The sequence below is a fragment of the Salmo trutta genome, chromosome 27 (genome assembly GCF_901001165.1).
Source record: "Salmo trutta chromosome 27, fSalTru1.1, whole genome shotgun sequence".
NCBI lineage: Eukaryota > Metazoa > Chordata > Actinopteri > Salmoniformes > Salmonidae > Salmo > Salmo trutta.
This window is the reverse complement of record NC_042983.1, coordinates 33,286,632-33,301,390: the sequence shown is the minus strand read 5'-3', so window position 1 is coordinate 33,301,390 and position 14,759 is coordinate 33,286,632. Positions and strand designations below refer to the sequence as shown.

At 43.1% G+C, this 14,759-nt stretch overlaps 1 protein-coding gene across 3 annotated transcripts in view; it reads right to left on the bottom strand.

Moving 5' to 3' along the window:
• LOC115164918 (multiple C2 and transmembrane domain-containing protein 1-like) overlaps positions 1-14,759 on the bottom strand; it is a 260,651-nt gene that overhangs the window by 20,016 nt on the left and 225,876 nt on the right. For all 3 annotated transcript variants that reach the window (XM_029717838.1, XM_029717841.1, XM_029717840.1), the window contains 3 exons: positions 2,587-2,696; positions 641-750; positions 158-255 (listed from right to left, as the gene is read on the bottom strand). In XM_029717838.1, coding sequence (XP_029573698.1) covers positions 158-255; positions 641-750; positions 2,587-2,696 — 318 coding nt within the window. The remainder of the gene's footprint in view (positions 1-157; positions 256-640; positions 751-2,586; positions 2,697-14,759) is intronic.

Sequence of the window (14,759 nt, the reverse complement as noted above, 5' to 3'; positions counted from 1 at the left end):
GTGAGAGAGAGGGGGAGAGAGAGGGGGGGAGAGACAGCGAGGGAGGGAGGGAAGGAGGGGAGAGAGAGGGAGAGAGAGAAGGAGAGGGAGGGAGCAGGGATGGAGGGGGAAGAAGGGGGAAGCAGGGAGAGAGAGATAGGAATGAAATCACACCTACCACTTGAACATCTGAGGGGACTCTGGACAGGAAGTCCAAGAGCTCGTTGTTGTCAATGGTATACGGGTCACGGAGCTTCTTGCTGAATTTATTCACCCCTGCAGGGAGCGGGGGAAAGAGGGAGGAGAGCTGTTCAGCGCATGAGTCACAAGAGCTCACCTACTTTCTTTCTCTCTCTTTCTCACACTTTCTCCCTCTCGCATTCTCCCCCTCTTTTTCTCTCTCTGTATCATCACAGCCCACTTTCAGCCCTCAATGTGTTTCAAAGCAGAGTGCAGACACCATGAGAGACCAGAGCTCCCCTCTCCACCCCTCAAGAGATCCTACTGCTCAGCTCCCTAAGCAACTGTGGCATGGAAGTAGAAATTATGATCTATCCCCAATCTAGCCTGTCATAATGGATATACTTCGTTAAGGTACTATACTGCTCCATTGTTGTCTCATAAACGCAATAGTCATTAGAATGGATTTTTAGGCACTCACCCCAGGCCAGGACGATGTAGCGTAGGGGGATATAGTAGATGAGAACAGTGGCCACACATAGAGCCACGATGGCCAACCAGCTTAGGAAAGGCACTGTCCAGTTAAAGGTGCTGTAAAGAGAGTAGGGGAGATATGTATTAGTACATTATAACAGCATGATTCACCTATGCGTAGACAGCATGCATCCTTTAGTTCTCCAACTTTACCCTCCAAGTGAAACTGACTAGGGAGTTTCACAAACTTTTCTGCCTATACTAAATGTGTGTACAATTTAAAAGCATTAAAAGCAACAACATTTCAGTCATTTAATGGACTCTCTCAATTTACAGTTAGTGCATTCATCTTAAGATAGGTACAGTAGGTGAGAAAACCGGATACACTCAGTCATAATAAGTAAAGTTTTACTTAATAATGTAGCTATAAACAGTCAGTACTAGGAGGAAAAGTGCAAGTCTTAATTCAAGAAAGGCAAGGGTGTTAGTTTTTTTGTGGGATTAATTCATGTAGCAGAAGCTTGAGTGTGTGTTATTGTGTATGTACAGTACCAGTCAAAGGTTTGGACACACCTACTTATTTATACTGTTTTATACATTGTAGAGGTGTGTTGGGTGATTGTCCTGTTGAAAAACAAATTATAGTCCCACTAAGTGCAAACCAGATGGGATGGTGTATTGCTGCAGAATGTTGTGGTAGCCATGCTGGTTAAGTGCGCCTTGAAATCTAAATAAATCACAGACAGTGTCACCAGCAAAGCACCACCACACTATCACACCTCCTCCACCATGCTTCATGGTGGGAACCACACACACCTACTCCGCATCTCAGAAAATCTCATATTTGGACTCATCAGACCAAAGTACAGATTTCCACCGGTCTAATGTCCATTTCTCGTGTTTCTTGGCCAAAGCAAATCTCTTCTTCTTATTGGTGTCCTTTAGTAGTGGATTCTTTGCAGCAAATCGACCACGAAAGCCTGATTCACGCAGTCTCCTCTGAACAGTTGATGTTGAGATGTGTCTGTTACTTGAACTCTGTGAAGCATTTATTTGGGCTGCAATTTCTGAGGTGCAGTTAACTCTAATGAACTTATCCTCTGAAGCAGAGGTAACTCTGGGTCTTCCTCTTCTGTGGCGGTGCTAATGAGAGCCAGTTTCATCATAGCGCTTGATGGTTTTTGCAACTGCACTGCAAATTTTCCGGATTGACTGACCTTCACGTTTTAAAGTAATGATGGACGGTCGTTTCTCTTTGCTTATTTGAGCTGTTCTCGTCATAATATGGACTTGGTCTTTTACATTTTTACATTTTAGTCATTTAGCAGACGCTCTTATCCAGAGCGACTTACAGTAGTGAATGCATACATTTCATACATTTTATCAATTTTTTTTTCGTACTGGCCCCCCGTGGAAATCGAACCCACAACCCTGGCGTTGCAAACACCATGCTCTACCAACTGAGCCACACGGGTCCAAATAGGGCTGTCTTCTGTATACCACTAGAAGGAAAGAAATTCCACAAATGAACTTTTAACAAGGCATACCTGTTAATGAAAATGCATTCCAGGTGAATACCTCATGAAGCTGGTTGAGAGAATGCCAAGAGTGTGCAAAGCTGTCATCAAGGCAAAGGGTGGCTATTTTGACTTGATTTGTTTAACACTTGTTTGGTTACTACATGATTCCATATGTGTTATTTCATGGTTTTGATGTCTTCAGTATTATTCTACAATGTAGAAAATAGTACAAATAAAGAAAAATCCTTGAATGAGTGTCCAAACTTTTGACTGGTACTGTATGTATGTGTGTGCGTGGTGTGTGAGTCTGTTTTCCAGCCAGCTCGACAGCGTTGAATAAGATGTGACAGGGACAGGACGGGTGGTGAGGGCACTGGTGCCAGGAAGCATTGGAGAGGCGGGCCAGGCGCCGAGGAGGAAGCTTACGACTCACTTCTTTATCCTTTCGCCATAGGATGCCACTTCATCCAGGGCATTTTGCACACTGATGCACACATCCTGGATGGCATACAGCTTGTTGATGAAGCCCTTTCTCTCCGGGTCCTGGAGGACAGTTAGAGAGAGAAGGAAAAAGAGGAGAAAGAGAGAGGGAGGAGAGAGAAAGAAAGAGGGAGAAAGAGAGAGGAGAAAGTGAGAGAGAGAGAGAGAGAGAGAGAAAGAGAGAGGAGAAAGTGAGAGAGAGAGGAGGAAGTGTGAGAGAGAGTGAGAGAGAGAGAAGGAGAGACAGAGAGAAAGGTGCTGGGCACATGCATCTTTCAACAAAGAAAACATTTAAAGAGCTTCAAAGACTTGAAAAGGGGAGCCAAATCACGAGATATCCTCCTTCCGTTGACTGACTACTCTCCAAGCTTTAATAGACATTTGAAAGTCTGCAGAACAAATCAGAATGTTTTCCCTCTTACACCGAGCACACAGGGAAATGGGAATATGTGATTATGGTGAATTTAGCTGAATGCCAAATGGATGATTGAATGTTTCGACTGCCAAGACAGGCTAGCTTTGTTGTTGGCAGCACACTATGATGTCATCAGAAGTGACATCATTATCATCATCAGCACCATGACGAGCTCCTCCTTTTCAACTTTTGATGGTTGAGAACATTAGCAGGCCATAAGAACAGAGAGTGACGCGGCAGGTCAATCTAAAAGCCTCTACTATTAGACACAAAGTACAAAAGAGGAAATCATGCAACAGTAAATGAGCTGCTGTAGGACTGACTGACAGACGAGTGGAACAGGATGTGGTGACTGACTGACTGACTGACTGACTGACTGACTGACTGACTGACTGACTGACTGACTAACTGACAGACTGGAGTGGGGAAGGATGTGGTGACTAACTGACAGACCGGAGTGGGACAGGATGTGGTGACTGACTGACAGACCGAAGTGGGACAGGATGTGGTGACTGACTGACTGACAGACTGGAGTGGGACAGGATGTGGTGACTGACTGACAGACCAGAGTGGGACAGGATGTGGTGACTGACTGACAGACCGGAGTGGGACAGGATGTGGTGACTGACTGACAGACCAGAGTGGGACAGGATGTGGTGACTGACTGACAGACTGGAGTGGGACAGGATGTGGTGACTGACTGACAGAACGGAGTGGGACAGGATGTGGTGACTGACTGACTGACAGAACGGAGTTGGACAGGATGTGGTGACTGACTGAATGAGTGGGTGAGTAAGGACAGAGAAAGATGCAGACTTTTGTGGTGGTGGTGGTGGTGGTGTGAACATGACTGGAGGAGTGGGGTCGCAAACCAGGACTCTCTGTCTCTGTCTCTACAACAGACAAAGATAGGAAAAAAGCATAGCACTGCTCCAGCATTTCACCACTACAGTGACCTGTGACCTGTCATGGAGTCCACCTGTAGTTTGTAAGGACCGTCATCTACTGTCAGGAAACACCAGATTCCCCAAATCATGTAATAGCTGAGGGAGCTGAGAGAGGAGGCAAGGGAAAGGCCTTAGAAAAGGAGGGATGCACTCCTAGTTTGAAAATGAACAGAATATTTCCACAGGGGTTGTATATCATTCAATGCTGATTATCAACCAGGTTTACTCAAAACTACTTCTCTTCAAAACCACTTTCCACTTCATGGCAGAATGGACAGTTATGGATGCCCACCTGTGTGTGAGAATTCTACAGGTCCATGCTGTGCTCATGGAGTTCAATACTGAAAGAGAACAGTCACATCACAGAAATAACAAGGGAATAATTCATCATTGAAGAGAATTAGTGGACCAGGAAAAGACACTCAACTGTTTGAGGCCCCAACCCCAAACTGTCCCCCAGAGACCCCCATCGCACCCCCTATACTCCTCTTCCTGCTCTTCCTGCAGGATCAGGTATTTGATAAATGAACACCGATGCAGCCAGGGAAACCACAAGGCCTCCCTGAAAAACCACACAGGACACGTAGATATAATTAGACAGGGTTATTTTCTTTTAAATATTTTTTCAAGCCTCCTTTCTTCCCCATCTGTTTTGTATTATTGGTTCCAACAAAGCCCAATGTCCAGGGTCCACTGTGTTGGGTTGTGTTGGGTTGGGCTTGGTGGGGTTTGGTGGGGCTTTGTGTTCTGGGCCTGGGGAGTGTTCTCGGAGCTCCGGGAGAGTGTTTGCGGGACAGGGGAGCGGTGTGAGAGAGCGAGCGGTGGCGGAGTGTAAGGGTTAGAGGTCATCAGAGTATTAACCATTGCCACATGCCCCTCTCAAACCATGGACTGACTCCAATTTCCTCCCTTCAAATGTAGGGCTGAGAGGAGTAACAAAAACACGGAGCCAGGGAGAGGCTTGTTTTGCTGCTCCCCAGCACGCCTCAGCACTACCTAGCACTCCCCAGCACTCTCCAGCACCCACATACTAAAGCAACCTGCTCTTAGACTGGGATGGAATCAACTAGCACACCACATGACCTTAGATAATTGTGATACAAACAGCTGGCTCTGCTGTGGTCCAGTAAAAAAACACCTTACAAATACCTTACAATACCCTTTGTTACATTATGCTAATTTTACCCTGCTTTTCTTTGCCTTGCCCATTCTTTTCGTAACCTTGACATCCATCGCAATGTTTGATTTTTAAAGGGGGTAGATCAGCTTTAATATTACAGACAGATTGTGGCTTCTATAATGTAATTGTCTGCATCATTTCCAATCCTCCATATATAGTTTTGTTGCATCATGACCTTGTCATACACTATAATTTCATCATTGAGGAGGGTGTTGCTATGCAGTACCCTGTCTGGGATGACAGCACCAATCACAGATCACTGTCAAGGTCAAAAGTTGCTTGTCTTCAAAAGTGGGTGTAAAAAAGGAGACAACGCAGACTCATGTCTGTTTCTTAGATACGGATTTGACTTTGACGTTCAGTGTTTGCACCCTTCACATTTTGAAACCTTCTTTCATGTTTGTATGTAAATGATACAGCTCCAGAAAATCGTATAGCGTCTGCTAAATCGTACATGCTGAAGTTCAAAAAGTCAATAGAATTGGTGGCCTATGTCCTAATTACTTGCATTGATGAGGCTATGCAATTGCTAACTTTAATTAGCAGTTGTGGAGTGGGTAACAGGCCATACAATGACTTCAAAGGAAATCCCAAGTAGAGAGAGAGAGAGAGAGAGAGAGAGAGAGAGAGAGAGAGAGAGAGAGAAAAAAAAACTTTTAAGATGGCAATACTAGACCCAATGGTAACCAAACAACACCCAAATCAACTATGTGTGTCCCATACTAATCTAATTTGCAGCATACCAATACGGTATGTGAAAGTTTGGCTTGCTTGTTTGCTTCAAGGTCTTTTCCTTTGTGACCCATCCTGCCGGCAGTGTGGAGGTACATTCTACTCATCTAATGTGTGCTGACATTTTACTGATTTGAAGAAGAAAACAACTTCTAAAAATGTTTTCCATCATTAGAGCTGTATTCATAATGAATGTGTGTGTGGAGGGAGGGTGGTGACAAGGGCCACTGGAGTGTCTGTCTGTGTTGGTGCATTTATTATAAAGTGTCGTCTAATTATGTCACAGAAAATTCTTGCACATAAACAAAATGCAGACGACTATCAACTCCCCTGAGTCTCTCGCCACCACCACTGTCTTTGAACTAGTTACTGACTTGGAGTCAGTGGTCCACCACTGTCTTTGAACTAGTCACTGACTTGGAGTCAGTGGTCCACCACTGTCTTTGAACTAGTCACTGACTTGGAGTCTGTCTGTCTGTCTGTCTGTCTGTCTGTCTGTCTGTCTGTCTGTCTGTCTGTCTGTCTGTCTGTCTGTCTGTCTGTCTGTCTGTCTGTCTGTCTGTCTGTCTGTGCACAGACCCATAAGGTTAGGTGTGTATGGTTTCTCATTCCTATTGGTTGCCCCTCTGTGGAGCTGGGTCTTTACTATAGGAACAGTGGGCCTGTCTTTCTGTCTGGTACTGGAATCACTCTGCTCCAACGTCTGTCAAACAGCCTTCATCACCCTATAGTCCTTATAGTGGTGTAGAGGGAGTACATATAAAAACAAGCCTTTGAGGATTCTGTTTACATTTTAGTCATTTAGCAGGCACTCTTATCCAGAAGCAATTAGGGTTAAGTGCCTTGCTCAAGAGCACATCAACATATTTTTCACCTACTCAGGTCAGGGATTCAAAACAGAAACCTTTCGCTTACTGGCCCAAAGCTCTTAACCACTACGCTACCTGCCACCCTTCTGTTCTGTGTTCGGTTGATCTGGACTCTGCTATTATAACTGTAAGTCCAGCATGGGGATGTGTGGTGGTGACTTACACACATGAACTCTATTCAGAGGAGTTGCCACCTAGAGGGTGACAGACAACTGTACCAATGTAGTAAAATGGGATGAAGATTCCCATTCATGCTGGTCTATGGTCAGTTTTGCACTTTCCCCCTTAATTGTTAAGGTTAGGATTTAGGGAGAGTAAGCTGATCCTAAACCTATGCCTAAGGGCAACTTCTAACCCAGATAATGCACATTCCAAGGGATCATTAGATCACCAAAGTGCTACCAACCTCTCCTCATGGACAGAGACATGATGATGTCATCAAACGGAGCCCCTACAGCACAGGCTTGAGCAGCAGCTCGGTATATTCCAGTTCAGTTAGCAGCTGGATAAACATCAGGACACCTGGAAGCCTGTGTGTGTGTGTGTGCATGTGTGTGTGTGTGTGTGTGTTGCCCTCTCCAACAGATAATTTAGTTCAATCTAAATCATATGGCACAGAGCCACTCATCAGCGGGATCTGATAGAGTTCAAGATGAAGGAACGCTCTATTTTACATCTGAGACAAATTGCATTGAGCCCCGCTGGTAGTGCTGAACATGAAAGCCCAGTGTTTCAGTGTGAGGGAGAAACGTTCTGCCGTCTATCAACTTGCTGGTCTTTTATATCCGCAAGATTTAGAGGGCTGCTTTTGCTGCTGGTGTATGTTTTTTTTATCTATGTTTATTTACGGTGTCTTCAGAAAGAATTCACACCTTTTGACTTTTTCCACATTTTGTTGTGTTGCAGCCCAAATTTTAAATGGATTAAACTGAGAATTGTTGTCACTTGCTTACATAAAACAACATAATGTGAAAGTGGAATTATGTTTTTTTGACATTTTTACAAATTAATAAAAATGGAAAAGCTGAAATGTCTTGAGTCAAAAAAAGTGCTTAACATGTCACATAAGAAGTCACTCTATGTGCAATAATAGTGTTTAACAATATTTTTGAATGACTGCCTCATCTCTGTACCCCACACATACAAAGAGTAAGGGAGGTTTTTCAATGTATCGCAGAGAAGGAGACCGATTGATAGAAAACAGACATTGAATATCCCTTTGAGCATGATGTACTTATTAATTACACTTTGGATGGTGTATCAATACACCCAGTCACTACAAAGGTACAGGAGTCCATCCTAACTCAGTTGCCGGAGAGGAAGGAAACCGCCCAGGGATGTAATGATGAAGACAATGGTGACTTTCAAAAATGTAAAGTTTAATGGCTGTGATAGGAGAAAACTGAGGATAGATCAACAACATTGTATTTACTTCACCATACTAACCTAAATGAAAAAAAGGAAGCTTGTACAGAATACAAATATTCCAAAACATGCATCCTAAACTAATACTGCAAAAAATGTGACAAAGAAATGAACTTTTTGTCCTGAATACAAAGTGTTATGTTTGGGGCAAATCTAATACAACACATTACCGAGTACCACTCACCATATTTTCAAACTGTGGTGGCTTCATCGTGTTATGGGTATGCTTGTAATCGTTAAGGACTGGGGAGTTTTTCAGGATAAAATAAATATGTAATGGAGCTAAGTACAGGCAAACTCCTAAAGGAATACCTGGTACAGTCTGCTTTCCACCAGACACTGGGAGATGAATTCACCTTTCCGCAGGACAATCATCTAAAACACAAGGCCAAATTTACACTGGAGTTGCTTACCAGGAAGAAAGTGAATGTTCCTGAGTGGCCAAGTTACAGTTTTGACTTAAATCTGCTTGAAAATCTATGGCAAGACCTGAAAATGGTTGTCTAGCAATGATCAACAACCAATTTGACATAATTTCTGAAAGAATAATGGACAAATTTGCACACTGCAGGTGTGGAAAGCTCTTGGAGGCTTACCCAGAAAGACTCACTGCTGTAATCACTGCCAAAGGTGATTCTGACATGTATTGACTCAGGGTGTTGATACTTATCTAATCAAGATATGAGTGTTTTATGTTTCACAACTTTTTTTAAAATACATTTTTCTTCCACTTTGACAGATTATTTTGTGTAGTTTAATCCCACTTTGTAAGAACAAAATGTAGAAAAAGTCAAGGGGTGTGAATGCTTTTTGAAGGTACTGTGTATTTATTTGCACTATCATTGTGAGTGTAAATATAAATACGTGAACGTGTGTGTGTGAACATGTTTGTGAGCACATGCATGTGTTTGAGTGCGTATGCCTGCATATATGTGTGTGTGTGTGTGTGGGGGGGGGGTGTTGACCTGTCAGCTATGTGTTGATCAGCCTACTGCTGAGCCAGTAGGCTGATCTATGTATGTGGAGCAGGTATCTCTATGGGGGGCACACCAGGGGGGAAACATGGAGGCGACGCTTGTCAGCATGTTGTGAGATTGTTAGCAGTTTGTTAAGGAAATACAACCTACAGTGACACTAGAGACAGTCTTATATACACACAGCCAAGTTAGGTTAACTGCATACTGCTTTGTGAATCGGAGGACAATGAGATTCCTGAAAATTTATTTAAACATGCTTAAATATTAAAACGAGAGATGTGCATAGGGTATGTCTCATTATATTTCTCATCAATGCTACCATTTTTTGTATGAGAGGAAGTAGTGTACGGTACGCTAGCGGATGAGGCATTTTGAACTCTATAGAGACAGTTGGTTCTTAATAACTGACCTTAGGCCATGAGAAGGAGGAAGGTCACCATTGGACACAATCTCAACTACATCTATAAAGATGGCATGGTAACAAAATCTGTCAGACTGTGTAATCTCACATGACATTATTCTGCCCTAACAGGCACATCAGAAAAATTTAACAAATATTTTTGACTGTATTCCACAGAAGTCAGGATGAGCCTGCAACACTGGCGACTGCTCGCTGCTGTGCTATAATTGCACCTGTTTTTTTGTGGCGCACAATAAAATGTAAATGTCAAACGTGACAGGATTCTAGGATAAGGCTCCCAGAGGGCATTTGAAAACAGTAGACATCCTAGAATCTCCCTCTTCAAGGCGACACCATTAACAACCCGACTTAGAATTAACAACGGCAGAACAACACCGACACATCAACACATCATGAGTAGACTAAACAATGTGTTTGACCCTCTCCTATGTGTTAATTGTGATATTTTTTTAAGTCACCACGTAACTTCCATCATCACGTAATGCTGAATGGTTTACGAGTAAAGCTCTACAGATCTACATGGGAGTGTGCTCAGTAAAAAAAGGCAGCTCTTACATCAGAATAGTAGAACAAACCTTCTGAATTTCATAAAACTGATATGAACAATGAGAACTAATCCAGTTCTAAGCCACCGGCACTGTTCATCAAAGTTCCTCACTAGAAGGGAAGAAAAAGAAGCTTGAAGTTGAACAGCTCATCTGCAGGACACGATTATTACCCCCAAGACAGTTTCCACAAACAGCCTCACCTGGGTGGGGATGCCTAGAAATGACACCTACTTTATTTATCTAGTTTATAAAAATTATCTGAAAAACAGGACCCTACAGCAGTGGCGTGTATTCATGGATGTTAAATCATTTTTCGTCTCTCTGGGTTGTCCTAATGTTCCTTCAATTCGCAAGAGGCTGAATGTACTTTATCTTACCGGAGAAAGTTTTCTAGCAAGCGAAACAGCGCCCCTCTGTCTCTGTATGTTTAGACTATCTATCTAAAAAAAGGTCTGGTCACAAAGAGTATGACATTTTTGCCACCCGTAACATTGAATGCAAGGGAAGCCAGTGAGCGTTTGAGAAAGGGAAAGGGAAAGGGGGATACCTAGTCAGTTGTCCAACTGAATGTATTCAACTGAAATGTGTCTTCCGCATTCAACCCAACCCCTCTGAATTAGAGAGGTGCGAGGGACTGCCTTAATTGACATCCACGTCTCCCGGGGAACAGTGGGTTAACTGCCTTGCTCAGAGGCAGAACAACATATTTTTTCCTTGTTCTTTGGCCTACCTTGATAAAAAAAGTATAACATAATAGCCAATCAGCGTTGAGCTAAACTCAACTGTGAATGGTCCTGACGCACCCCCAAAAAAGTGTCAAGAGAAGACAGTTTGGATTTGGCTTCACTCCTATCATAGAGAAATACATAATTGAGAGAAACAACTTGAATTGTTGTGTTGTCCTCAGGTGACTAGCTAGCCATCTAGCTAAAATTGCCCCTTTCCTAAATTAGTCATGGATAGAGATAGGGATTTGGATTTGTGGTTTTACTTAATTCTCCATACTGGCCAATGATTATAACGGCGATTCTGATCCAACCATAAAATACTGTACATTGTGCCCCTGGACTGAGAGGATGGAAGTTCAATATGTAGCTAGAAGGTAGAATGCTAATGTTAACTAGCTAACGTTGCCCATGAAAGGAAGTTAGGATAGCGAGCAAGCATTTTAGCCAGGTAGTCTAGGACAACAAAAACTAAAAGCGTGTTCTGTTTGACAGAGTCATGGACTGTTTCGTGAACATGAAAGAGAGGAGGATGGCATTGGCGTTTCACTACATGTAGGATGAGTCAACATATTCTTTCTACTTGCACGAACGCACGCACATAGACACACACAAATCAGAACCATGGACAGCCACATCATATTTAGCTTAAGTTGATTGGACTAAATCATTTTTGGTATCTTTTAGTTGTCACTGTATAAGACCAAGCATAGGTGATTTGATGATGTTGAAATGTTGAAGTTGAAATGGTGCTGGAATAGTGGAGGCAGCTCCTGTTTTCTTTGCGACCTGCGGTAACTCTGTGGTTCTAAATCAACAGTTGTTTAGTATTCCAAAAATGTCAGAAAAATGTACTTTCTTGACCATGCCGTAGGTCAAGTAACGGTTTGTTACATGCAATATGCTTTGTAGACTTCACCGTACAGAGGTTTCTCTTTGTTTTTGTGATGATGTGGTTGAATTTATTCTGCCACTGTGTCTTCTTATTGTCTCTGCCTTCGGCCTATATATCACGACATATGAACTAACAGGTTATAGAGCAAACAATGCAATTATCACAACACATAGGTTGTAATGTGGCTTTTGTTCTGGCTTGGCTTCCCCAGTGATTCTACCGACAATGCCCATGAGACAAACAGGTAAATACAGCAGTACAGTACAGTCTCTTTCAGACCGTTATAGACGCAGTTCTCAAACCAACCAGAAGGGGCAAACTGCAGGATCAAACCTGTTGGCTTGTGGCACCAAGCGAGTTCTATGTCTGATAACCATTCAGTCACCTTTAACCCATGAAGGTCAGTGATCTATCCTCATGGCCAGACCTTGACCACACTGTACCAGCGGCCGCCATAGAGGGCATGTCCTATTAGCAGACAATACTAACCTCCTCTCCCTCCGACCAGCTACAGATATCTCTGTGCTGCTGGCACCTTGCCAGCACGACATGAAAGAAGGCAGATGGTTCGTTTTGAAGCCGCAATTTTAATACATTATTTATTTCACATGTAATCCTTGGGTGAATATCTCTTTTTCCCCCTCCCTCTCTTTTCATAACCACATAAATATCTGTTTAACCGGTCCCCGAGATGCATGGCACGTTCTCCCCCCTAATCAAGCAGCGCTCACTCGCAGACACAAAGAGCCCTGGAAGGCATACAGGAGCTCACAGTTCCTTAACAGGGGAGGGGGGGTTGCTTCGACAGAGCCAAAGTCAAACTCCAGTAAACTGTGGCAGTTGAAGGTGGACCGTGCAGATGCCACGGTCTCTCATTCTAAATGAGGCTTTTCACCCAGCCCGTTCCCATGGCGAGGGTCGCTGTGACGACTGAGGATAAATATACACATAAGTACATAAAGGGGAGTATGTTGAAGGAGGTGGAGGAGGTTGATTTTCAGGTTGACCTCTACATCCCATGGCTCCATCCTAAAAGGCCTGGTGTGTGTGTTTGTGTTTGTGTGTTTATGTGTGTGTGTGTGTGTGTGTGTGTGTGCGTGTGTTTGTGTCTTTACGTGTCTGTGTGCTCTTCTAATGGGGCCAGAGTAGTGCTGCCATGATCACCTTTCCCATCTCCGACTGGGGCGTCTCACCTCAGCCAACCAGCCTTTCCATCAGAAGACTCAAGGTCGGCACAGTGGCCCTGGACCCGCCTCCACCCCTCTCCACCATCCAACCCCCTCACCCTGCCACGTTCCCCCCGCCTGCCCCCACCCTTGCCCCCCATCCCTGTTCTCTCCAGGTTCCCGGGTGGCAGTTTGTGATGAATGGGACACCGTTACTCTTCTCCTTTGTTGGCCTGGTTTAGCCGCTGCCCTCTTCCAAAAAAGGCCGTCACATTCACAACATCCCCAGCACTACACTACTCTCAGCCCTCCTTTGTTCTCTGAGAACCCAGGTTAAAGGAACAGGCACTTCAGGGAGGTATTAGGCATGTAGAGTAAAATATACTGTATGCATAATAAGTCCAATAGCACAAAGCCACAGGTTGATGCTATGTTTTCAATTAAACCTACCCCATTCATCCCTTAACGGAGGGAACATGTCTGGCCTTCAAACAGTGGAGACATTTTTCCTATCACAAATTGACACATAACAAAAAAAAAATTATTATGCACTATGGTGCAATATCAATGTAATATGACAGAGTAAGTCGTGCTGATAGTTAATTTGTTCTGATTCATCAACTTGCTTTACAAAATCAAGGCCAATTCATTCTGTCTTCATAACACCTGCAATGTCATTACGTATGTACGGAGATAAAACAAGAGATTGGGACAATTGGAACATTTACGTATTTTGAAACATTGTTTAAGAAAAAAGGCACATCACCACAAAGTGATGGGATTGTGCCTTCAAACGGAGAACAAAATATGCATCCTCAACGGTCATAACACATGTATGACTCTTGTTAAAAGAAAAGGAGCAACTGCCTCTTCCCATGTTTGACTTTGAGACACAGGCGCAGCAGCTGTCATGTGATGTGCTCCAGATTCCAGCCAATCAGAGGGCAGAGCGTTTGAATTCTCTGCTGGGGGGCTAAAACCATTGACAACTACGTGCTGTTTTCAAGGGATTGTTAAATACATTTTATAAATGATTTGGTTTTAATATCATCAACTCTTGAAGAGCATACTCAGAACTACACATTTCTGATTATTCCACATTTAGCTCTTTCATCAGAGTTATACAGCAAGTAACTGCATGCTTTATGATCAGAAAAACATCAATTGATCATGTCATTTCAGATACAGTACATGTGGGTAGCATATCCATTTGCCATGTAGCTAGCTAGCTAAGCAAACCATGTGTCATTTAGCTTGCTTCATCAGAGATTAGGCTTTTGTAAAGAGCTTGACATCGGTAAGTCCTTGTCTTGGTAAAGTTGTCAGTCGGACTACTGTCATCACCACTATAGATGGCAAGCAAATCAAACAATATTTGGATGTAGCCATCTAGTTTATCGCCTGAAAGTTAGCATGTTAACTAGCCATAATGACATAATCTGTTATTAGCTAACTAGCCAATTTGATGTGATCCATCAATAAATGTAGCCTATCTTAGAAACAATGTTGAAAAGGGGATAACGTTGGATCTACTTACCACTATATTTAGCCAATTGAACACAGTTTCTACCGGTAGCTTGCAAAGCAAACATTATCAGCTGACAGTACATTGGCAAATGCGTCCTCAAATGAGCCCACAAAGGATGGGAAATTAAACTAAACCACTCGTCAGTTATAGTTCACTTTTATTTATATCACTCAAATATCCAATTAATACTGGCCAATATTGAGAGATATCGTAAGGCTACCCTGCGTATCTGAAATGACATACTGATCATAAAGCATGCAGTGACTTGCTGTATTACTCTGATGATAGAGCTAAATGT